Source organism: Vanessa atalanta, chromosome 25 (genome assembly GCF_905147765.1).
Source record: "Vanessa atalanta chromosome 25, ilVanAtal1.2, whole genome shotgun sequence".
In the NCBI taxonomy this organism is placed as follows: Eukaryota; Metazoa; Arthropoda; class Insecta; order Lepidoptera; family Nymphalidae; genus Vanessa; species Vanessa atalanta.
The window spans coordinates 601,597-626,562 of NC_061895.1; the positions used below are offsets into that span (position 1 = coordinate 601,597).

Genomic DNA, 24,966 nt, shown 5'->3' on the forward strand with positions numbered 1-24,966 from the left:
ATTTATCACTCTGTAAGCTGAACCGCCTTGATACAATAGAGATTTTCGTACAAACGTGTATGGCAACTCTTTAGAAAATAAAACATTTGACGAATCGATGAATATTTAGGTACTTTGCTTTTATTTGGTACTGGCTGCTCCGGAAGGGTGTCATTCTCGTTAAAAATGATAACTTTAACCCCGTGTGTGTGTGGTGTTTTCGTCTGTAATCATCTTCTATACTAATATTATAAATGCTAAAGTTTTTCTGTCTGTTTGCCGAAATTTGGAAAAAAGTAAACTTGAAACTCAAGGAAGGACGTAAACTACTTTTCATATCGCTGACAACCAACATCTGAAACATGAGCGAAGCAACAACTAGTCAAAATAAAACATAATATGTTGCAAAATGCTTTTTCAAATTTGACTTTTACTGTAGTACTAAACGCGTCAGTTTTATAATACTGGTTCAAATGAAAGCTGAGTCACAGTACATGCAAGATGTTGATGATCTGATTCTTACCATTTTCTTTTGCTATGAACGTCCTCAAGATCTCATGATCATGACTACCCATGATATGATTTAGTGCTTCGTCCGCCAATCTGTACAATAAAAAAAAGTATTAAGCGTTCATTGATCGATCGGCATTAATATCTAACAAAAATATATGATACATTCGATTGATTCGAAAAATATAAAAATTAGGCTCAACTGGATGATACCTTATCATTATAACAATTTAAAAAAAAATATGTCAAAAAGCGTATTTTTTTTAACTTTGACATGACGCGTATGGATAATATTTCATATTAAATATGTGTATGTTTGAGTGTGTCTATCGCAAGTTAGTGACTATGTTTTTTTTCTTATTTGATGTATTTCTAATGCATATTAGGTAGGCGTATTTTCATGAAAAGGGTTACGAAGTTTCTGCTTCACGTATTAATATATAGATATTTCAATAGATCCACATGTTCTGCACTGATACGCAATTTTATGGTAATTCAAAGGAATCGTTTGATGAAAAGTAATCTTCCTTTTCCCTCACGAGGGTTTTCGATCCCTTCCGTTTATTTGTAGGGTTGTAGGGTAAAGGGCGTCATTATATAAACCTTCAAAACTTTCAGAAATTTTCATGTTAAAAATCCTTGTTAAGTACATCTTTTTCACATCGATCTTGATTCAAGTATCCGATTGTTTCATTAAAGATGGCAAAATTCGATGTAACTTCAAAATCTGAAGTTTTTTGATCAAAGCAAAAGCTGTTAATATGGTGATTGAATTTAATAGTCCTGTAGTTTTACTTAGTGGTAGGGCTTTGTGCTAGCCCGTCTGGGTAGGTACCACCCACTCATCAGATATTCTGCCGCCAAACAGCAGTCCTCAGTATTGTTGTATTCCGATTGGAAGGATGAGTCAGCCAGTGTAACTACAGGCACAAGGAACATAACATCTTAGTTCCCAAGGTTGGTGGCGCATTGGTGATGTAAGGAATAGTTAATATTTCTTACAGCGCCATTGTCTGTGAGCGGTGGTGCCCACTTACCGTCAGGTGGCCCATTTGCTCGTCCGCCTACCGATACCAACAAAAAAAAAACATCCATGGAGTCAAAACAACTGCATACATGAACCTATTCGACATTAATATCAGTAATAAATTATCTAAAAAGCTATTCTAACAATAAGATTAATATATAACAATAACAAATAAACAAAAATAAAGGCGAAGAACCTTTGCCACACCTTAGCATAGTTTCCCGTTCATTACAATGCTGTATACGCTTGCCGATTTAGGCGAACGGTTTTAAAGAAAATATATTATACCCTTTTTTTAATATTTTAAGTTTTTCAGTCACAGTTAACAGTTTTATGGGGTGGTAGGGCTTTGTGCAAGTTCGTCTTGGGAGGTATCCATAAATCAAATCAAAATCGAAATAATTTTTATTCAAGTAGGCACATAAAAGCGCGTTTGAATCGTCATATTTTTGACATGAGCCTCAAATTTTTAATAGGCCAAGTTAACTGTGGAATCTTATTCATATGAAGTCGGGATATTTATATATTCTAACGCTAAGCAACAATACTTAGTATTCATGTGTTTTGGTTTGAAGGGTGATCGAGCCAGTACAAGTAACAAAGGACCTAACATTTTAGTTCCAAACATTAGTGGTGCATTGGCGATGTAAGGAATGGTTTATATTTCTTATGTGGATGGTAGTGACCACTTAACACCGGATGGCTCATTTGCCCAGCTTTATTTTTATTTTTATAATAATTATATAATAATACCGACTATGCTGCGTTTATTTTACACCATTCAACGACTAATCTTAAAATCTTAGTTAAAATCTTTTGGTATATTTTGCAAAACATAACAAAACGGGCAATCATACAGGTAATCGTCACTCCTGCGCAACATATTGACAATTATATTTTATCTTTTTTTTATATATATGAAATCCAAATTTCTAAACACCCTCGCGAAAAGTAGAAGAATCTAAAAATAGGAGAGATTACTGAAACAATGGGTGCTCTCAAAGGGCTTGAAAAGGAAAGTGTTCCACAAAGAAGGCCGTTGAGAGCGGCACTTCTAGGTTTTAGTCTTTGTGAAGCGAAAAGTGTTAAAGACGTACATATGCCTACGTTTTCATACGTGTTGCTTTGTTTCATATATGTGTGTTTTGAAAAGTGTTAAAACGAAAAAATATATAAACGATATTATTTAATACTTCTGTATTATTTCTTACCTTTGAGTTGATTTCAACGAGTGCCTTTTTGTATGTTTTTATTCTTAGCTGGTTATTGCTTCGCTCGATTTTTAGGGGTCGTCAGGCGTTAGGTGTGAAAAACCTATACCCTTCCTTTGAGTTCAAGTCTGCATCATACCAAATTTCATCAAATTTAATTCAGCAGTTTGGCTTTTTGAAAGTCCAATAGATATATGGACCTATTTTTTATAGATATATTTTGACATTTATAATAGCCGAGCCGAGCCGAGATGGCCCAGTGGTTAGAACGCGTGCATCTTAACCGATGATTTCGGGTTCAAACCCAGGCAGGCACCACTGAATTTTCATGTGCTTAATTTGTGTTTATAATTCATCTCGTGCTCGGCGGTGAAGGAAAACATCGTGAGGAAACCTGCATGTGTCTAATTTCAACGAAATTCTGCCACATGTGTATTCCGCCAACCCGCATTGGAGCAGCGTGGTGGAATATGCTCCAAACCTTCTCCTCAAAGGGAGAGGAGGCCTTTATCCCAGCAGTAGGAAAATTTACAGGCTGCTAATGCTAAAAAAATGCTAAAAATTTATAATATTAGTATAGACGTTAAAATATCGAGTTCACCGAACAGTAATTGAGGTTCTATCAAGAAATGATTAATAACAGACGCGGAGTGACAAAACGACTATGCTCTTAATATGTTTTTAATTTGCCGCAATAGCTTTAGTATTTGGTATTAAATTATGGCTATCGTATAAATTGTACTGGGTCAGTTTAAATTAACAAAAAGTTACATTCACAAATTCATTTCAACAATATCCTTTTACTTTAAAAACAAACCGAATACGTAAATATTTAACAAAAAGTAACGGTAACCGTATCAAACTACAAAATTCAATTTGAATAACAGAAGGATGCATTAAAGTCACATTGTAGCTCTTTGGAGATTTGAGGCTACAAAAAAATTAAAATATATAAAAAACACAAAATAGCAAGACCGTTATAAAAATATTGGAGGCAAAGTTACAGACCGAGGTATCCTGAGGGATTTAAATCGAATCAATTTATTTGGAAATGGTCGTGTTTCACCTGTAACAATCCTAGCAGTATGGACGAATATTGCTTGACGATCCTTTAATGGAATACCATTAATATAATAATATTTAAACGTTTTGACGCAAACGATTCTGAATCTTAAAGACTATGATAAAATGAACCTTTAAGTTGTACTGTCTCGTTGGACTAATTGATAACTTATAAGGATGGAGATATCATAGTATAAGGTTCAAATTCAGAACACTTGGATTATTTAGTTTTTATGTCAAGGAATTCTCAGCAGCAGAGTTAAGCAGAAGTTCAAATCTAACAATACCGTTTACAGTCCCACAAGAGGTTCAAGTCCCATGCCTCGGAAAGCGTGTACAGTCGTTATTTCTGTACTCCTATTCTTTCCAGTCGTGAACAATAACGGTTCCATTGAATTGTAAGAGTGAGAGAATAAATCATGTTCTTATGTGCTTGCACTAAGCTGAGGGGTAGTCGGTTATTATTGAAAATAGCTACCGTAAACGAAATCACTTACGACATTATATATTTACAAGTATTTTAATTTTATTTTCAGAGCGGTGGCGTTATGTTTTCACCACTGGGACGCCTTCGTGTCGCTCAAGCTGTACGAAAGCAGGTAACTAAAAACCACCATAGAACATTTTATCTTGGAAAAATAAAGTTTGAACATAAAGCTAAGAGAAGTCTTCCATCGTTACAAGGAAAATGTCTATCAAAGTGTAGACGGAATGAGGGCACATATCCAGAGATGAATCTCGCAGCCAAATATTGATTATACTATCAATGTAATACGAAATTATTACTATTCTTAGAAAACTATTTCTACTATAATAGATTTTATGTGTAAAATTTTTTGGTACTTTGAATTTTCTGAAGTAATATTTAAATTCCATTTTTTATTTAATTTTTCAGATAAGTCAACTGCCTATGTTGACGTCTGAAGCTGCACCTCTTCAGGCACCTCTCTGCTATCAGCTGATTTGCCCTCCCCTGGCACCACTGCCAGCTTGCGCACCGTGCGAGATGCCACCACCACCTTACGCTGTTTATCCGCTACCGTTTGATAGTAAGTTTTCTATAATCATTTTAAAAGAAGGACAGAAAGTTCTATGTTAATTCATTGATTTTTTTATTTCTATATTATGCTCGCTCATATGGAGATCATATGGACCTATGATGGTGAATCATAACTGAAGATCGTGGACTATGACCGATGCAATCACCACTTTATTTACCTAACCTATTTTGTACATGTACACATTCGATGGTGGAAGGAAAACATTACATCTTACTCACAAATAAGAGGAGGTCCTTTCTCACATATAAGATATTTAGTAATATTAGATTTATTAATAATATTTATGACTTTTATTCAGCTGCACCAGCATTGTATGCTCCGCCGACACAGTACGCGCTCTTACCAGCGCCTTATAGCACGGCTTGCTGCGAGCCGTCATGTTGCGCGCCATTGGACAAACAGCCCCGCGTGCCAGCCCCCCCACTTCATCCCGCTTTTATTTACTGACTTTATATGAGTCATCAGTTAAGATATAATCGTTTAGATTAAGTTTTATAGCTGTATCATTATTTATATTATTATCATTATCAGATGATGATGAATAATTCAGATTGATTTAAGATTTTATATTACAAATATTTCCCTATTATATTTTCAGGTTCAGAAATGATAAAATCAATGTCAAGTTATTTTGAATCAGAAAGACACAAACATCTCGTTTAGATATTCGATAAGGTATTTATAATTGCAATGTAAGCGGCTTTTTTAGACATAATTTTAGATTTCTGCAAAAAAAAAAATAACCATTCCTTTCGCTCGAGTCTTCCAATCTTTATTGTGCTCAATCAATTTATGTGTTTCTTAATAAATTTGTTTCACGATACATTTGGAAATGGCATTGGATTGAGATGGTTGAGGTTTATAAAGTGATGCAAAAGAAGTGTTCAAGACTCTCGTCTATTGGGTGTGTTTTTGACAATTTTGTCTATATCTGGTTGTACCTATATCTTAGATAAATAAAATGTTATACAATAATTAGCTTCGAACAGGTACTTATAAGAACGATTAGTGTGGATTCACGTGCTATCATTAAATTAAGGTAAAATAAATTTATCATAACGTGTTATGTATAACATTTGATTATTCAGTTCAATTTTGGTCAAATTATAACTTATTCATCATTATTTCACGCGGATGATATATTTGCTTCTATTTTCAAATATTTTTTGATTTTATCATAATGTTACTCGTTTCACTTGTAAGCATAACACGTTCTGATACGATATAAAATAATCATTATTAATAATGTTATCATTAAAATATGAGTGCGATAGAACGCAACGAATTAAAGCACAAAGTCGATAAGTTGCTAGCATTAGATGATATTATACCTCAATAAAAGACATTTGTTGATATCGCTTGTTATCCTTATAAAGGATTTTCGTTCATCAATAGAATAAGATTGCTTTGTTGCCCTAAGACCTAGATCAGAGGAAAAACTATTTTTTAAACGTTTTCGTTACAATTGCTATTGACAATGAGACAAATCTGGGGTCCAAGATGTGATAGATACTCGAAATTTGAAAATTTCTCACATATAAATATACCCTTAAAGTCATTACGTATATTGATATTGTGAGAAAAATTCAAATTTTAAGTTATTGTAATCGTTGTTAACTGTTATCTTGGAAGAGGATTTTAGTAAATAGTATCATCGCCTCAGAAAAAATTAACATAGTCATTGAAAAATTTGATTCCATTATCGGTATGAAGCGAATCTTTAGCATATATACTTATAAGTAATCGTTTATCAGCTTGCGTAGAAGACTCTATTTCATTAAAAGTTAAATCTTTATCAATGAATTCAATGTTATATTTAAAATCATACAGAAATTTATATGGAATGATCATTATTATGTTTAATTTATTATCTAGATTGTAGATTTGTTTCAATGCGAAGCACACTATGGAAATCATTAAACAATAAATAGGACCAAAATGCAAGGCGATTGGATAGATTGTCCGATTTGACGTTTCAAATTAATTTATTATCTTAATCATTTAACAGACTTAGGGCATAGAGCACTATATTTTATATCGTCTTTGAATAATATATTATATCCTTAATACGTTGATGTAACTATTCTGTGTGCTAATTCTAAAGCCTGCTATGAAGCTGAACCTATCAAAGACTATAAATCATATTATCGTGTTTCTCATTTAGTAAATAGTAAAGTAAAATTCAATATAACTTCGATGTTGTTGATACGAGATACCGTTATTTTGTTATTTAATCTCAAGTTAGTCGTTACTGAATCCTTAATAAGATTTTGAAATTTTTAATATACTATCGTATTGATGTTGCATATGTGTACGTAGATGACGTCTTAGTGTTTAACGAAATAATCTATGTGTACTTAATTATTCTGCCTTTAAAATAAGCTTCGTCACAATTATAATGACAGCAGCAACAGTTTCCGTCATGTTCTTAAACTCTCAGTCTTCTATCAACAGAAGACTACTCTTCATCTTGTTCATGTATTCTTAAATGTAAATCAGTCTATATTAAAATGAAAATTCAATAGCTAGTTTCAAGGCTGCAGGTCTGAAGTCCTGGCTCCTTTGCCTGGTACTAGTACTTGTACTGGTACAAGTTATTAGGTTTTTCTTACAAAAAAATCTCAGTAGCAGCAGTCAGTCACTCTCTGTCTAGTAAAGCACGTAAAACGATCCTAAATCTTAACCATAATTATATTATATATAATTATGGTTAAGATATATTATAAAATAAAGAGTAATTGCACACACACACAGGAATACTAAAATATGACCTGTACAGTTGTTTATTGATTAAATCGTAATAAATATACACTTTTAAAGCCTCATACACTGAGTTAAATAATTATTTTAATTAGTCGTTAATTTTTTGACAGAAACAAAGAATGATAAAGAATATATAAGCCTAGTTAGTTCTGCTAATTTTAATTCTGTTAATGTAAAAGTAGCTACTACACTTTTTGTTCTTATAAAAATACAAACAGTTTTGAGGAAAACAGTTGCTGTATGTTCATCAGATATATATAATGTAACGAAGAACGTTGTCAATTTATTAACTTGGACTATTACTATATTGTTAGGACAGTAAGTCTATCGCCGTACGAATAATTTGCTTAATTGCTCAATTCTATTATTTCTTCATAAGCCTTTCAGATGACCTATTCCTTTTTAGCTTATGTGAACTTTTAAATCGTCAAGTGAGATATTTTTGGTATGAGAAGGACGTGAAAATCATTGTTTTTTATTACATATTATTTGCTTTCTAAGTATTCCAATGACAACTATAAGATATGTACTTATAAGATGATATGTATGTACAATTATATTACACATCAAATCAAATCTCTATGGTGTATAACTGCTTAAAATGTTATTGTCATAAATGATTTCTGGAGTCATAATAAAGGAAATAATTGGATTAACATATCGTTCAAGAAAATATTTTACTCGAGAACTTAATTAAAAATTTCACTATTAAAAATAAACATTTAAAGACAGCTATAAGACTTGAAATTCAACTGAACCCATTTGAAAATCGTAATCCAATATCAAAATCTTTAAGTGACGATGGCTTGTATAATTCAAATGATACACCAAAATGGCGACAATTCAAGAATGAGATACAAAGTGCGTTCTTAAAAAATAGCACTGCTGTACTGTTACTGTATCTACATACATTTATGACAATAACAAATCTATCAAAATTCTGTGGCCTAGAGAACTTACTGCCTGACATATCGAAAAAAAAATCACTACGCTAATTTTCTTATATTGAATATCTCGCTAGGCATATTTTAGTGACTATTAAACGATGTAATTTAGACAATATTACGTTAAACGAACTTAGTAATAGTTATATTATTAAATACTATGATATATTGAATTAGATCATGTGCTTAGCGTTTAATGTGATCTGTCTGATGCTTAGGATTATGAAAATTGTTTGTTTTATCTATTTCAGCTGGAGCGTCTATTTTATGTTTAGTTGTTTATCTATTAAGTCAATGGCATTCAAATTTTTTAAATCTAAAAAAAAAAATAAGTTTCTTGATAAATTTCAGTGACATTTAACAAATACGCCATATTATTCACAATACTTCGAGTTATGTGTATAAAACAAAGTCCCGTATTGTCAGTAGTATCGTTAGACGAAGCAGCATCCCAAAATACTAGATTCTCCGCAAACTTTTTACTATTAGATACTTTATTAACAATTTAATATAGATTGCACTAAGTAGCCGTCCTTTTTGTTTTGTAATCCTCTAAAGGGTTTGTCTTGATACGGAATACTACGATCCGTCGAAATCGAATAAAATATAACAGGGACTAAGACAATATCGTCGCGTTAGTAAGACTCCGGTAGATTTTTCAGAAGATTTGTTTTCGTTTGCTTCTTCTTCACGTATTTTTGAATGAGATGGGAGATATAAACAAAATGAAATCATTATTTTACCAGAATCACATCTTTGAAAAAAACATTAAGTTTATAACCAAATCTACTCGAAACGTTAAGTTCAAATATAATTTCTATAGATTTACTATTCGTGTTGAAATCAGGTCAAATATCTACCGCACGTGATAACGATTAAAAATATATCGTGAACATAATGCTTTCTGATTTATTGTATTAAAGCAACTTTAATTTTAATGTTGTTTGAATAGTCGCTTCCTTTGCTACTATGAGTATTAATAATGAATAATTAAAAACTTAGTACATCTAGATTATGAAAACTGCCATATTCAAATCTAAAATTTCAAAGATATTCATGTTAGTGTATATTGTTGTCGTATTGAATATTGATTTATTTATATCCGATATCATTGAAAAATTTAAAGGGCTTTTAGTCAAACTCTTTTCCCTTAAACTAGAGACGTTTTTGATAACTTTACAAATTTATATTCCTGATCCATTATCTTTGTCCTTTTAGAAATTGTATTTGTATCGCGAGTTATTCTGTTGACATAGGTGTATCCCCTATTCCTATAAAATTTTAAACGTTGACTACTTTTAAGACTTCGTAATGCTATTGTAATTCTGGTTTCGATACCTATTTCACCTATATCTATGGTTGCTATAGAACGCATTAAGTTTTATCTTTAACTAGCGATAATTTGCTTCCCAATTTCTCATCACGTCGTTAGGATAAAAGTTTTTCTTATCTAATCACTGTTGCATGTTTAGTCATAGATGTAAACAATCTGTGAATTTGGAATAAATCATCGAATTTGTATTTTTGAAAACCGTATTACATCAAATTTATTATTTTAAATTAATCGTCGATTTAACCAGTTTGCTTAATATCGAGATGAAAAATTTTCAATTGAAGTTCGTCTAATCGATCAAATAATTTCTTCATCTTTATCTTAAGATAAAGCTTTTAGATTGAGAAACTCTTCACAAAAACAAAAAAAAATAAATAATTAAACAAAATAATTGTGTATGCTATATTTAAGCTAAATACGTAATGATTCTCCTACTATTTAAATATATGTGTTTAGATTCTATCAAAATGTAGAGAAATAAAATAATATATTCCAATATTTGTCTGTGTGTATTTCAATATATATAGTTTTATCAGACGGTGTTAGAAGTAATAACGTAGTAAATCGTTGAGTCACTAGCGCAAAAGCTAAATTTGAAAATGTAACTGGTAACCCATCATCGGCTGTTTCAGCATCAGCGTTACTGTCGATATCAACAAAAAGAGTACCAGGTGGTTCATCTGCTTCTCTGTCATGTTTCACTTCTCCATCGATATCAGCTTTTGCGCCATCGACTTAACGCGCATTAACGTGATCATATTCACTCATAACGCACATACTTATTATATACGAATTAAGATTAAGCGATGTATTTTATATAAACAAGCTATTATCATCGAATGTATATATGTAGATGATTGTTGATCGTTATCGTATTTAATATTAATTTATTGTCTAGTTATATATGTGATATTGTTATTGGAATAATAGATATTTTAAACGCTAACTTAAATTATAACGTCTATATTCATCTTGTTGACTTTTGTGTATTAGAATAAATCATAATAAGATTATTATTAAGAGATTTTAAGGATGTTATGTGATGTGTTGCGAGTTAAGTAAATAGTTTAGGCGATTAGTACGTATGTATATGTGTGTTAATTTTAATAGGTACTCCGTTTGCAGTATCGTAGCTAGAGTCATAGGATCATCCGTTTTAACTGATTTGTTTTCTCTATCGTCTTCATCTGTTTCGTTAATTTCTTCATTGATTTTTCCATTATTTTCTTTTAGAACGACGTTAACGATATTTGGTTTATATTTAAACTTAGCGAGATAATTGATATTAAAAAAAAAAAAAGTTTTGTTTTTTGACTCCAGTTTTCAGACTCCAGCTACAATTCTGTCGAAAACTTGTAATACCTTTACCTTATAAAATCTATCAGCAATAAATAAGAAACGATTTTCATTATAAAATATAATCTAAAGGCTTTTGTGATTTGTAACGATTTTTCCTTTTCTAAGCTATTTTTGTAGATATAGATCTTTTTCGATAAATAAAAATTTTAACTCCTGTTGAATAAGAAAATGTGACTAAAGTTTTCTTAAATATATCACTGTTACAAAACATTCATAAGACCAAGTGAAAAGCTGCCACACTTGATTTCAAACGATTGCAATTACTTGGTTGTTATTGTGTTTGTTAGCAAATATGTGGAAGTAGCTTTATGCTGAATAGTCATGTGCGATCTTCAATAGTTTTGTTATGAATAAATGAACCAACAATACAAATGCATCGAAACTAAACTAGACATACATTATTGTCTATCCGTCTCTCTCTTACCTATATATAATGAGATGTGTATGATAGGGACAAAGTATGATTATTATGTGTTATCTTTAATTAATTAATTTAATAATATATCTATATCCAAATGTATTGAAAATAGATTTTCAATACCATGAAAGTCTTATGTACGTGCAAAATTAAATTAAGGCATTAATTATATTTAAAATATCTTCGTATTATCTAAAGTGTTAAAAATGTATAAAATCAAACATATGAAAATTATTTGAATGAGAAATGAACGATGGATCTCACAGTCCATCAATCGTTACGCCAGAAGCCAAAAAATACTATTAATTTTATTACAAACACCCAGAGCTACACTGATACATATATATCTTCGGCTATAATATAATATATATCGTAGAAAAAAAAGTAATCAATCATAGTAACAATAGTTTGTAGAAGATATCAGAATATATAGAAGTGTCGTGATATTTGATAAGTTGAATCGCTTCGAATCGAATCGAATGCGTTTGTCTATACTCTGTTAAATATTCTGTGAGAAGAACTTCAAATTCAAGCTGAGTACGATCGTGAAATGTCAAAAAAGTGACCAACGCAATAAATATTATTATTATAACAGATACCTACATCAAAATGGCGTATCACTGTCCGTTTTTAACATTTCACGAGCGACATACTTAGTGACTTACCGAAATTGAAAACACTTCTGGTTTTATAATAGTGTTGCATATATAACGTGTACGCAATAAATGATATAATTATTGTTATTAATATATTGGAATTAATTAATTAGTAATTTAAAACAGACAGAAGAATAAACTATATGTATATGAATGAACGAAATAATTCATAGTAAATATGAAGTGTTTTTAAATGTCAGTAAGATCAGAAAATGTTCAATATATAATTTAAAAAATGCAATAAACTACATACATGTGATCATAAAACTGAATACCTTAATATATATAATTAGATATATATATATATGTATGTATATTATGTTGAATACATACATTGTATGTCACTTTTTTTATTCAACACGGCGTTGGTCCATAATATTCCAATATACCAAAATCAAATCCCCTATTTATAGAAATAAGAACAATAAATATTGAAGCAATAACAGATTAATTATTAATAAGTATATAATAAATTAATTATAACTAAATAATAGTATTTTATTTATATTCCTAATCATTATTAAAATAATATTTCTTAGATAAATACGTATGGATTTAGCTCGGGTTCCAATACCACTGAATATGAATATTAATTGTAAATCTGGTAAGTAAAAAAAAAACAGCTATGCGAGTTTCTTGCCGTTTGTTCTCGTTTAAATATTAACGATTGACTTGATAATATGAATTAATAAAAACTTATCTTTCCTTTAATTTCTTAATTTAATGTTAAAAGTAATTGAATAAAAGTAAACTAGATGAAAGATATTCTAAAAGAAGTTTAGGAGCTTATTCCGCCATGTTTCCCCCATTTTTTAATATTGGACATTACTCATTCCTTACTCTGATCCTAATGTAAATAGCTAAAGCACTTGTGTTATGTAAAATCAGAAGTAACGATGGTACCACATACACCCAAATCCAAGACAACATAGAAAACTAATGAACTTTTTCTACATCAATTCGGCCGGGGAATCGTACCCGCGAAAACTGGTGTACACACTACTCGACCACGGAGGTCATCGATAATAGAAGTAACCTATTTCCTTGAGGTATATTGAGGTTCAAGTTTGCTTAATATATAAAATCTTTAACTTTAATCTAGAGGGTTAGCAGTGAAAGCGTATCAGACAGACAGTTTCTTTCGTATTTATAATATTAGTGTAGAAGTATGAATAATATTTTTTTAATTTTTCATTCTATTTAATTATCGCTATGTTATTTTGAAGATAATTTTTCCTCTTTCTTTCCTGATTCCACATTTATTTTGTGCCATTTACAATTGAAATATTCATACCTTTTAGCGATAGTAATATACCTGTCTCATCGCTTAAACTGGCGACACAAATGCTGGTCCATTTTTCTCCCAGAAAATTGGAATTGCGGTTCAACGGGACTCAACTCCCTTGAGAAATTCTGTTAATATTCTTGCTACTCTCCTTCACGGATGCATGATTTGTACAGTAGTAATTTTTATTTTAAAATATGTATGTATTTTCAATATTTTTCAGTATAATACTCATATTTTATATGTAAACCACGATAGGTTATATTTACTATGATTTACTTCATATCTCTAGATGATTCAAGCTGTGCCATATGAGGATTAATTCTGGTAAATTTTAAGCTATCCGAGCCGAGATTGCTTAGTGGTTAGAACGCGTGCATCTTAACCGATGATTGCAGGTTCTTAATTTAAGTTTATAATTCATCTTGTGCTCGGTGGTGAAGGAAAACACCGTGAGTAAACCTGCTTGTGTCTCATTTCAACGATATTCTATCACATGTGTATCCAATGCACATTGGAGCAGCGTGGTGGAATATGCTCCATACCTCTCTTTAAGCTATCATCATCCATGCTTACAATGGACACAAGCATGGTGGAAGTTCTGACCAAATTTTATCACGACCAGTATGAATACATTTTTGGTCAAATCGGTTCTTAAAATAACAGTGCTTAAAATATAATACAAGATTAAGACAATGATGTGATAATTACTAAAGACACAAAGTACATCAACATCTTTATTCCCCAAAGCTGGTGGCGTTTTGATAATGTGAGAAATGATTTATTTGCTAAATTACTAATATCTACAGGATGTAGCGGCATCAGGTTAATTTTGCAGTCCGTCTACCTTTACAATATAAATAAAACTTGCTTAATGAAATACCAATACTTAAATAATACACATCCTCAATAAGACAATTGAAAATAAATATAATTGTTCTCTGAACAAATCTATAAACACATTTTCAATCTTGCCTTATATATTTATAGCGTATTTTTGTCCCAATGATTATGGGACGATAGCGGCATATATAAAAACGGTTATGGTCTCATTTTGAAGAGCTCCATCCGTAGATGTGAAGAAAATTAAAGGGTATTGTTGATTACGATTTACTAAATTGTTACGATTTATCAAAGAATTTTAGAGAGCGGAAAAAAGTTAGTGGCTTATTAGAAAGCGGAAACTAAATTAAAGTAAATTGTTTTCGACAAACTCTATCTATCAAATCTAACTGAACTAATGTTACTAGATACTATTTGATATTGAAAAAAACATTCAAAAGAGGTTTCATCATTTTGGCGCCAAATGACTGACTTACAGTTTACAATGAAATAACAATCAAAACAAAACCTGTCATAAGATTCGATATTTTTAAAAACGCGAAGTTTCGCGGGAGATCCAACAGTCATAATTAATACAACTATGTTAATTTTTTTTTTTGAAAATTTATAAAGAAAACGATGTTAGTTTAGTGACATAAAATTATATATTAAAACAACATGTTTAAATTTTGACTGAAGCAGAATATTTTTTTAAATATAAACTCAAAAATAAAAATAAATCAATGCAATGAACCTCTTTTTAAAGTTAATAGCAATAAAAACAGTTTTAACTAAACATACACTATTATATAATTATTTGGAAGAGAAGGCGTGTTTCTCGTGATGCCTAACTGAAAACCTACTTAACCAATATTTATAAAATTAATACCAGAAGATGCAGTACATTTCGAAGAAGATTATAGTTTATCATATTATGTAAGTAGGTGCTCTTCGTTTCATTCATATTAAATTGAAACTATTGACGTTCGAACTATGGATTTAATTTTCATAAATATATTAGCACGTTAATTTTCTACATTAAATTAGATTAGTATATTACATTAGCAGTCTGTAAGTCTGTGGTGTTACGCGAATGGATAGAGTAAGGAATGAGCACATTAGAGGAAGTTTAAAAGTGGCACCGGTAAACGAGAACTTATCTGGAAAAGGGCTGTCTTGGTATGGGCATGTTATGCGGAGGAATGAGGACCATGTTGTGAGAAAGGTTTTGAGAATTGATGTGGATTGATATAGAGCTAGGGGACGACCCAAGAAACGATGGATGGATTGTGTAAAAGACGATATGGTTAGAAAGAATGTTACTTGTGAGATGACGTCCGACAGAGAAGTATGGAAGAAGAAGACATGCTGCGCCGACCCCAAGTAAAATTGGGATAAGGGCAGGAGGATGATGATAAGCCTGTAAATTTCCCACTGCTGGTCTAAGCCCTCCGCTCCCTTTGAGGAGAAGGTTTGGATCATATTCCACCACGCTGCTCCAATGCGGGTTGGTGGAATACACATGTGGCAGAATTTCGTTGAAATTAGACACATGCAGGTGTCCTCACGATGTTTTCCTTCACCGCCCAGCACGAGATGAATTATAAACACAAATTAAGCACATGAAAACTCATTGGTGCCTGCCTGGGTTGGAACCCGAAATCATCGGTTAAGATGCATGCGTTCTAACCAATGCTGTTAAATTACAACTTGGTAATTATAGAACAGCATTACCGCTAAGCTATTTCACAACGAAATGTCATGTCACGACCATGTTTACAAGAGTGCTAACTGGTCAATTATGGTCGCATATTAAAAGCTCGATTAAAACTATGACACGCGATATTTAATAAGTGCATTCGTTACAAAACTTACAAAGTTTTAACCGCGTGATAATAATCTATGCGCAATTATTTTCTCAGTGCTCGAACATACCGTGAACAATGTTCGTTTTGACATAAAAAAAAAAATTTACACTATTTGTGGTTTAATTATTTTTTTTATTGTTAGTTTAAACACAATCACTGAGCGTGTTCCAGTTTATTGTGTACTAGCGACCCGTCCCGGCTTCGCACGGGTGCTATCCTGATACTAAATATACTACAGAATGTCTTACAACGTTCAGTTTTTCAATCACAATACAAACCGTTATGTCCTTGCGTTTTTAAATCTGTAGTATCTTAGAAAACATTCATTTAAATTACATGCTGTAAAAGGCCATATTGATTTATATTAAATGCACAATGTATTTAAGATATTTAATTGGATAAGGATTAATGCTGTATTGCTTAAAATCGCTTCGAAACAAAGCCATTATTTCTCGTAAAAAGTAAAGGATAAAAAATGGTTATTGTGGGCTATCCGTAAGAGATAGATATATACTATCGCGACATTTTTGAAGATCCTTTTAAGGTGTACAATACTGTAGTACCTTAAATTGATCTATCTAGTAGGGTTCAGCCAGCGATTTCAATGTAAGCGCAAAAAATGTATTTATTTACGACATCACTTTAGAAACCTCTAAAATTATCAGTGTTTCTCCACTATAATGTGCATGTATTATACATAGAAACCTTCCTCTTAAATCAATCTATCTATTAAAAAAGACCGGATTAAAATCCGTTGTGTAATTTTAAAGATTTAAGCATACATAAGGACAGACTGCGGTGAGTGACTTTTTTATACCATGTAATGAAGTAAGTCAGGTTAATAAGGAATGAGGGATATACAAATATGGCAAATGAACCACCGCATGGGAAGTGGTCACTACTGCTCATAGAAGTACTGTATGAAATATTAATCACCAAAGCACCACCGATGTTTTTATTACCGTACTTTGGAAAGCACATAAGGCTGACCGTTGCTCCTGCACCTTAAATACACATGAATCATGTCAGGTTTATATATATTATTTCTCTCGTATGAGATAATACGAGTGATGGAAAAGAGAGTTTATTTCATATCACCTGATAAAGATATACTAAACATTTTCAGTCCTAAGGCGGCACCACCCACGGAATCGAAGATGTTATATCCCTTGTGCCTGAAGTTACACTGGGTCATTCACCCTTCGAAGAAAAATACAAGAATTTATTATGATGCGATGGTCCCTATCTAGTCGGGCTTGCACGAAGCCCTACCACCAAATAAATATCCTATAACGACAAGGAATACAAGCATGGATCAACTTTCTAACCAAACTCTTGTAGATATATATATATATTTTTCTCATTTCTATTGTTTAATAATTGTTCTATACGGGTTTTTTTATTGTTATTTATACGTGTAAGTTTGTATTGAAGTTGAAAAAACGTCTGGACTGATTCCGATGAAATTTGTATTAGTGATAGCTTGTAGCTTCACTTAACACACAGGCTACCTTATACTAACCCCCCTCCCCCCAGCCCCACACACACACACACACACATGAAAGCTAATATTCACATAAACTGTTAAACGCCAATTAAAGTAGTGGATTTTTAGCCTACCTTCCATAGTTTAATAAATTTTTCATTTCCAACATAAACGACCTCACAAGTACAATCAATACAAAAATATTGGAGCGTTATAAATTAGCATCTAAAACATATAATGTTACGAAGCCGCGAGTAAAATGAGTGTAAAATTCTTAAAAAGCCGACACTCTGTTTCCGAGTAGTTCGCGTGGATCATAAAACCGGGCATAAGTCAGGCTGGTCACCGTCGTAAATTAAAAACATTATTTTTGACAATTTACATTGCTCCCCGACCCTGTTCTTATAATAATTTCTGAGACTGGCTTGAGACGATCTATGGACAACGATTATGTTACATGGATGCGGTAATAAATATTTTTTTAAGCACTACACACAACAACATATTTTGCAAATGATATGTTCTTTGTATGTAACCAACTGATATAAAGAGCCCAGATGGTCCAGTGGCTAGAACGCGTGCATCTTAACTGATGATTTCGGGTTCAAGTCCACGCAGGCACCACTGAATTTTCATGTGCTTAATTTGTGTATATAATTCATCTCGTGCTCGACGATGAAGGAAAACATCGTGAGGAAACCTGTATATGTCTAATTTAAACGAAATTCTGCCACATGTGTAATCCACCACCCCGCATTGGAGCAGCGTGGTAGAATATGCTCCAAACATTCTCCCCGAAAATGGAGAGGAAGCCTTAGCCCAGCAGTGGGAAATTTACAGGCTCGTAATGTATGTATTACTGATATAAAAGAATTACTCAAATCTTTTCATTAGAAAGAAACCCATAATTATGAGAAAAAATATCCCACTGTGTTTCTTGGTTCTTCTCAGGTTGGACCTGTGTTCATTTCCGAACCGCTGGTAGAATTTTTACAATCAATATGCAAGTATTACACTTCTATATTGGTTTAAGCTTTTGATGTCATATTTAATAATTTTAAATGACATACACTATTAAAAAATATAATATAGTTTCGTTATTTGAAAGTGGAGGTGATCATCTCATTCCCAAGGCGTGCAATTAGTGAGTTAAAAAGTCGTTAGTTTTGAAATTTCTTTTGAAAGAAACGCTCTTTAACGTTTCTTTTAAATTTTATAATTGATTATTTTTAAATTTATTCTGGAATTCTGTTTTAAAAATGTATTCAGTGTCCCACTAACGTTTAACCCGGTGTAATCTGATTGAATTTACAAATTTATACTTGTTACTACTGTGAAAAATACGTCATAATTTCTGAAAAAAAAAATCCGATTATTTAACAGAATATTTTTCAGCATAGGTGAGGTGAAGGTATTTGATACAGTGGTATTTGGTACATAATTTCTCGTCTCCCACCTTAAATAAAACAACCGCATCCAAAAATACAACCCACGAACATCGTTGTTAGTTGGCGTTGAGCCAATGAATGGGCAAGTTGCAGCGCTGATATCTTGCCACCAGTACTGGCTCCGGTTATCTGATGCATTGCCCGCAGATGACACATTAGCTATGTCTTACTTAATTAACCCCAATCTTAACCACCACGTGAATTATTGCGGGTAATGTTGGGACAACAACCATGTGTGTGTGTGTGTGTGTGTTTAATATCCAACTATAAAGAAACACGGTTTAGTCTTTTCTTTGTGTTTATAAGCTATTAGCAGTCTCGTTGGTCAAGTGATTATAAGGTTGATCTATATAGGCTATAAGATCTTTTAGTACTGAGATTAAATCGTGGTTGTGTTAAGTAAATAAATAAATATTGGACAACATCACATACATTACTCTGATCCCAATGTAAGTGTTATGGAAAATCAGAAGTATCGACGGTACCACAAACACCCAGACCCAAGACAACATAGTAAACTAAAGAACTTTTTCTAAATCGAGTCGACCGGGAATCGAAACCGGAACCTCGGAGTTGCGTATCCATGAAAACCGGTGTACACACCACTCGACCACGGAGGTCGTGGTTGTGTTAAAAACCACGTGGCTCATTAATATTGGCATTGTAATAGTAACTACTGGTTTATGCAAATAAAACAGATATATTGATCTGAAAAATAGCAAAAATTAGGCTCAGCAGGATTAGACCTTGTCTTTATTACAAAAAAAAAAGAAATGTCAAAAACGCGTTATTGATTTTCAAGTTTGACATGACTTGTTATTTCATTGCAGTGTGAACTTTTTATTACATTGAATATAATGCAAATATATTATATTAAATTCCATAACAGTCATTGCCTCTCTGCGCTCACTTTCTGTATAAACTTTATCCTTAATCTAGCACTCTTTCGTGCGCCTCAATATTATTGAAAGGGGTACAATATTTACTTAACCCACTAATATTATAAGGGCGATAGTAACTGTCTGTCAGTTATGTTCACAGACAAATCTTTAACCGCGAGGAAGAGAAACTATTATTCAATACCGATGTGTACCGCTACTAGATTTGTATAAAAGTAAACCGCATATGGCTCATGCGCTACTAAGAAGAGAATGAACTTAGTACTCGTACTTAATAAACTGTATTAGTAGCCAGTCAGTGCATATGAAGTCTTACCTCGGATTTGAGATTTGAAAAAATACATTTAAAAAATACCCGTATTATTAATGATATTTCAGTAAACAATCCCTTTACAATATTTATGGTAATGAGATGTTCGCCTTCAAAGAAAACATTCATTTAAACAAACAAACCTTATGAAAACAAGGTTGTTTTTTAATTAGCATTTTAGAGGTAGCCTCTGTACTAGTGGCTATATTATAAGGTTGCTTATCGCGCGATCTTGGATTCAAAGCATGATCAAACGAATGCAAATATTATTGTATTTATTTATCACGAAATCCTCAGTAACTTGGAGTGATGAGATGGCAATGTTGATGGCAACTTGTGAGCGTAAACTTGGAGTGATAAGGTGGGAGTGTTGCTCGTATGCTTAAGTTAAGTCGTTAAGCATAGGAATAGAAAGTACATCTGTGTGTACTCCCACACTTATACATAAAAACATCAATTCCATGGTTGGCTATTCCTTAAGATGGACCAATATGGTCACACTCGACCAGGGCATTACTGAACTTGGACAATTTTTCTTATTGATCATTAGGCTTCAGAAATTAACATATAGGAAAAGAAACTATGTTATCACTCTATAGTTCTTTTTACTTTGTATCATTATATAAAATTTATATACACGTTTAAAGGATAGAAAGGTTTATTTCTCTGTCCGTTTACATGAATGCATTGTCAAAATGGGCGTCCTTATTAGATTTAATGGGATCTATGAAGATCAAGTATTACGGAGAGGAGATCGCATTGAACATGATATACAAAATAGTTTTAGCTGACTTCGTAAAATATATGTTATTTTTGATATGAGTAATATAGTAAAAATAATCAATCAAAATGTAAAATTAAGTAAAGCAAAGGTGAGAAGATTTGCTATTCCAAAAGATGTTTGATACACATGTGACAGTTGAATTAAAACAAATTATGCATAAAAAAACTCAATTTGCTTGTCCCGATTTGAACCCAAGATCACGATTAAAATTCACATGTTATCACTAAGCCATTTCGGCTGTTTTAAAGGGTGAGTCAGTATAATTATAGTCTTCACGGTTGGCAGCGCATTGATGGTGTCAGGAATAACTTAAACCTCTCACCCTGACACTGTTTGGGTGAAGGTTGAACACTACAGGTGGCGTATGTACCTATCCATGTAATATAAATAAATAATAATAAAAACACAATCTTACTACTGACAAGTATAAAAAGATAAAACTATATTTATCTATACAAATAAAAAGTTAAAAATTAGTCAGATGTAAAAATATTTTTTTACAAATGATAGCCCAATTCTTCAGAAATTTGGATCACATTAACCAAGAGTTGTGAAAATCACACGGACTGGTATCTCATGAAATATACCAAAATTGCTTAATGATACGTTTCATTTACATTTAATAACATCTTAAATCAAAAGAAAGAAAAGTAAAAGCTTATATACGTCCCACAGCTGGGCTAAAGCCTTTCTGTTTAAGAAGAAGGTTAGGAGATTATTCCTTCGCTTCAGTGCGGATTGGCTGAAACCCAAACGTTTGAACCCAACATCTACGGTTAAGATTCAGGTTTTCTAACCACTGGGTCATCTCTATAATATTCCTCAACACTAAACTTTATCCGTCTCATTTATAAATGTTTTAAGGGATGAATAGTTAAACAATGTCGTCTCCTATGGAATGTCAAATCAATGGTAGAAGAAAAAGAAAACAGTCGTTAACTAAACTCCCCTAAACAACAAATAAGTAAGGCTAAAGATGAATAGTTTATATCATGTCACCGTATAAAAATCTATAACACTTAATGTCCATCCTTAAAAGACACTTAACAGCGACATCTAGCGGAACTCATCCGCACTAAACTAAGGTCTCCGTCAATCAGCAGTGTAGCGAGAATGTGAAAAATAAAAAAAAACCGCGAGCGACACAGACTCGCCAGAAAGGGATGCAAGATAGCTAGACGATGAGATAAAAGAAGAAAAAAGACGATCGTCTAAATTATTATATTATACATAATATTATTTGGAGGATTTGATGTATGTAGAAAATATTGAGATGAAGCGATCAGCGAAATGGAATCTATGTTAAGGTAAGGCTTCGATTAACTTAGTCAACAAAGAAATCTTATATAGTTATTATTATAAAAAAACTTAACTAAATAGCTCAGATATTCATACTTAAAGGTCATTGGACTTTTAATTTTAGATACTCTTTAACATTATATACCTCTAAGAATGAGCTTATAATTAATATGGTACTGCCCAAACTCCATTCCGTGGAATTTTTAATCATCCATCCTGGTATAAAAAAAAAACAGTTTAAAATGAGGCGAATTCAATAAATGAGATATTGTTACCATGATTCTGAATTGATTTATACTTCAAGTCCAGATCAAATATCCGACATAATATATCCATTTATTAGGAATTTCTTAAGCCGCTGACAAACCAATAATTTCAATACATCTGTATAGCATCGTATTTTTCCCTATACTATGATAATATAATCATATTGTCTCCATTTTCTTAGAGGACGCACCGACCGAGCCCGCTACACACCCCTTCGACGACACACATTACAAACGAAAATCAACTCAATCGTAACTAAATAAAGCCTCAATTTGTATGAATTTTCTTCGAGCTTAAGACATTTTAGTCTACTTAAAGCCGAGACCCGACGGCGCGGGCAGACGAACGAAGCCCAGCACTTAATTTAAGACTAGATATTCTTCACCCGGTTTCGTAGGATGTTCAAGGTCATTCAGTCCCGTCAGATGACATTTTGACAGCTCAGCTTCGATTCGGCGAAAGTTGAGAAAATTGAATTTTTACCCAACTGCGACATGAAAAAGTATTGAATTTTCAATCTCTGAATTCACTAACAAATCCTTGCTTAATCTTATCCTAATCCTAACCTAATCTCTTTTGTGTTTGATTTGACTCAGAACTTCTACATCAAATTTAATCCTGTGATTATATCTTGATTAAAGCCAGAAAAAATTCTCTTATAAAATAGGAATTATCAGCAGAGCATCACTTGTCTATAGTTAAAAACGTCAGAGAAAAACTTTTTTTTGTATATAATATATCCATTAATAGATGGTACGTAGTCACCACCATTATATTCATTGGACAACATAAGAAAATCACATTTTAGAGTTTTACCTCTTGATCTCTCTCTGGAAAATATAGGATGAAAATTAATTCTTATAAACACAAAGAGTATAATATTTGGATTAAAAGAAACACTTGTTATAAATGTTCTAATAAAATAAAAAAGGTACTTACACTAGAGCTAGTCTGTAAGAGAAAAGTCGACTATTACAGCTGAACACAATCGTGACATATCAGGAAGTAATAAGCGGGTTTGTCTTTGATAATTATAACATTTAAAGCACGCCGCAATCAGTACCTGGATTCCATATTTAAATTTTTGCTTATTCAGCTGATTGGTTCTTATTTAGGACACGTTATAGTTACAAACATTATTGCAGTACGAGTTTTTGGATTTTTCTGCGTAAATTACACTGACGTATTTCATAATGGCAGCTGATAAAAAAACTATCCTACCTAGGAAACTCAATGGATAAAACACGTTAGATTTGAGTCAAATATTGCGGATTCAAATCTGGACAAGTATCACGAAGTTTAACATCTTTAATTTCAGTTCTTTTTCACCTCATGCTTAGTGGTGAGAAAACCTGCAGGTGGCACATAGAATTCCACACGTGTATCAACTGACCATCATTTGTGGATGCTGTTATATTAAACTCCTAGCCTTCCTTATTATACAGAAGACAAATTTCCTCAATAATGTAACAATAAATAAATTATTTCGATAAAAAAGCCTTCGATTTCTCAAAATAAATATAAGTGTTCCAATTTGTAGTCGGAGAACAAGTTAAGCTCGATGCAAACCATAGTAACTTATTGCGTCATTTATAACTTCATGCATTTCAGAATGTAGTAAGTTAACTGTGTCAAGGCAATAAAAATGGTAGATTAGGCAACTCAAGTAATACTTTATTATCGAAATACACTTTTAAAAAAAAATACGACGGATTTTTGGAACAAATTCAAATAAACTAAAAACGACGAATGTACATTTGCGCTTAACGAATTGTCTACTGGACTGGTTAAATGGTTTTTTAAATAGGATCTATTGCTAATTATGTAACATCGTGGAGACATAAAAACCTCTGCATATAATGAAACTGCCATCGTATATCGTTTGAATATATTATCTCTATTTTAACAAATGAGGAAATGTTTTTGTAATATCTAACCGAAGAAGCTATTGAACCTTTAGATTTATACCAAAAGATGCAGCACGTTTCAGAGAAGGAATTGTTGGTAGGGTTGATTAGCTATTAGCGGACATAAATTTCAAGTTCTTCAAATATAATTGATAGAAATATGTTTTATAGCATTAGCAGCCCGTAAATGTCCCACTGCTGGGATAAAGGCCTCCTCTCCCTTTGACGAGAAGGTTTAGAGCATATTCCACCACGCTGCTCCAATGCG

The 24,966-nt window shown here is 32.2% G+C and overlaps 1 protein-coding gene across 1 annotated transcript in view; it reads left to right on the forward strand.

Moving 5' to 3' along the window:
• Positions 1-7,530, forward strand: part of LOC125073667 (protein boule) — a 36,804-nt gene extending 29,274 nt beyond the window's left edge. Inside the window, exons 2-4 of the mRNA XM_047684600.1 lie at positions 4,326-4,388; positions 4,685-4,838; positions 5,149-7,530. Coding sequence (XP_047540556.1) covers positions 4,326-4,388; positions 4,685-4,838; positions 5,149-5,297 — 366 coding nt within the window. The 3' untranslated portion in view covers positions 5,298-7,530. The remainder of the gene's footprint in view (positions 1-4,325; positions 4,389-4,684; positions 4,839-5,148) is intronic.
• The last annotated feature ends 17,436 nt before the right edge of the window (positions 7,531-24,966 follow it).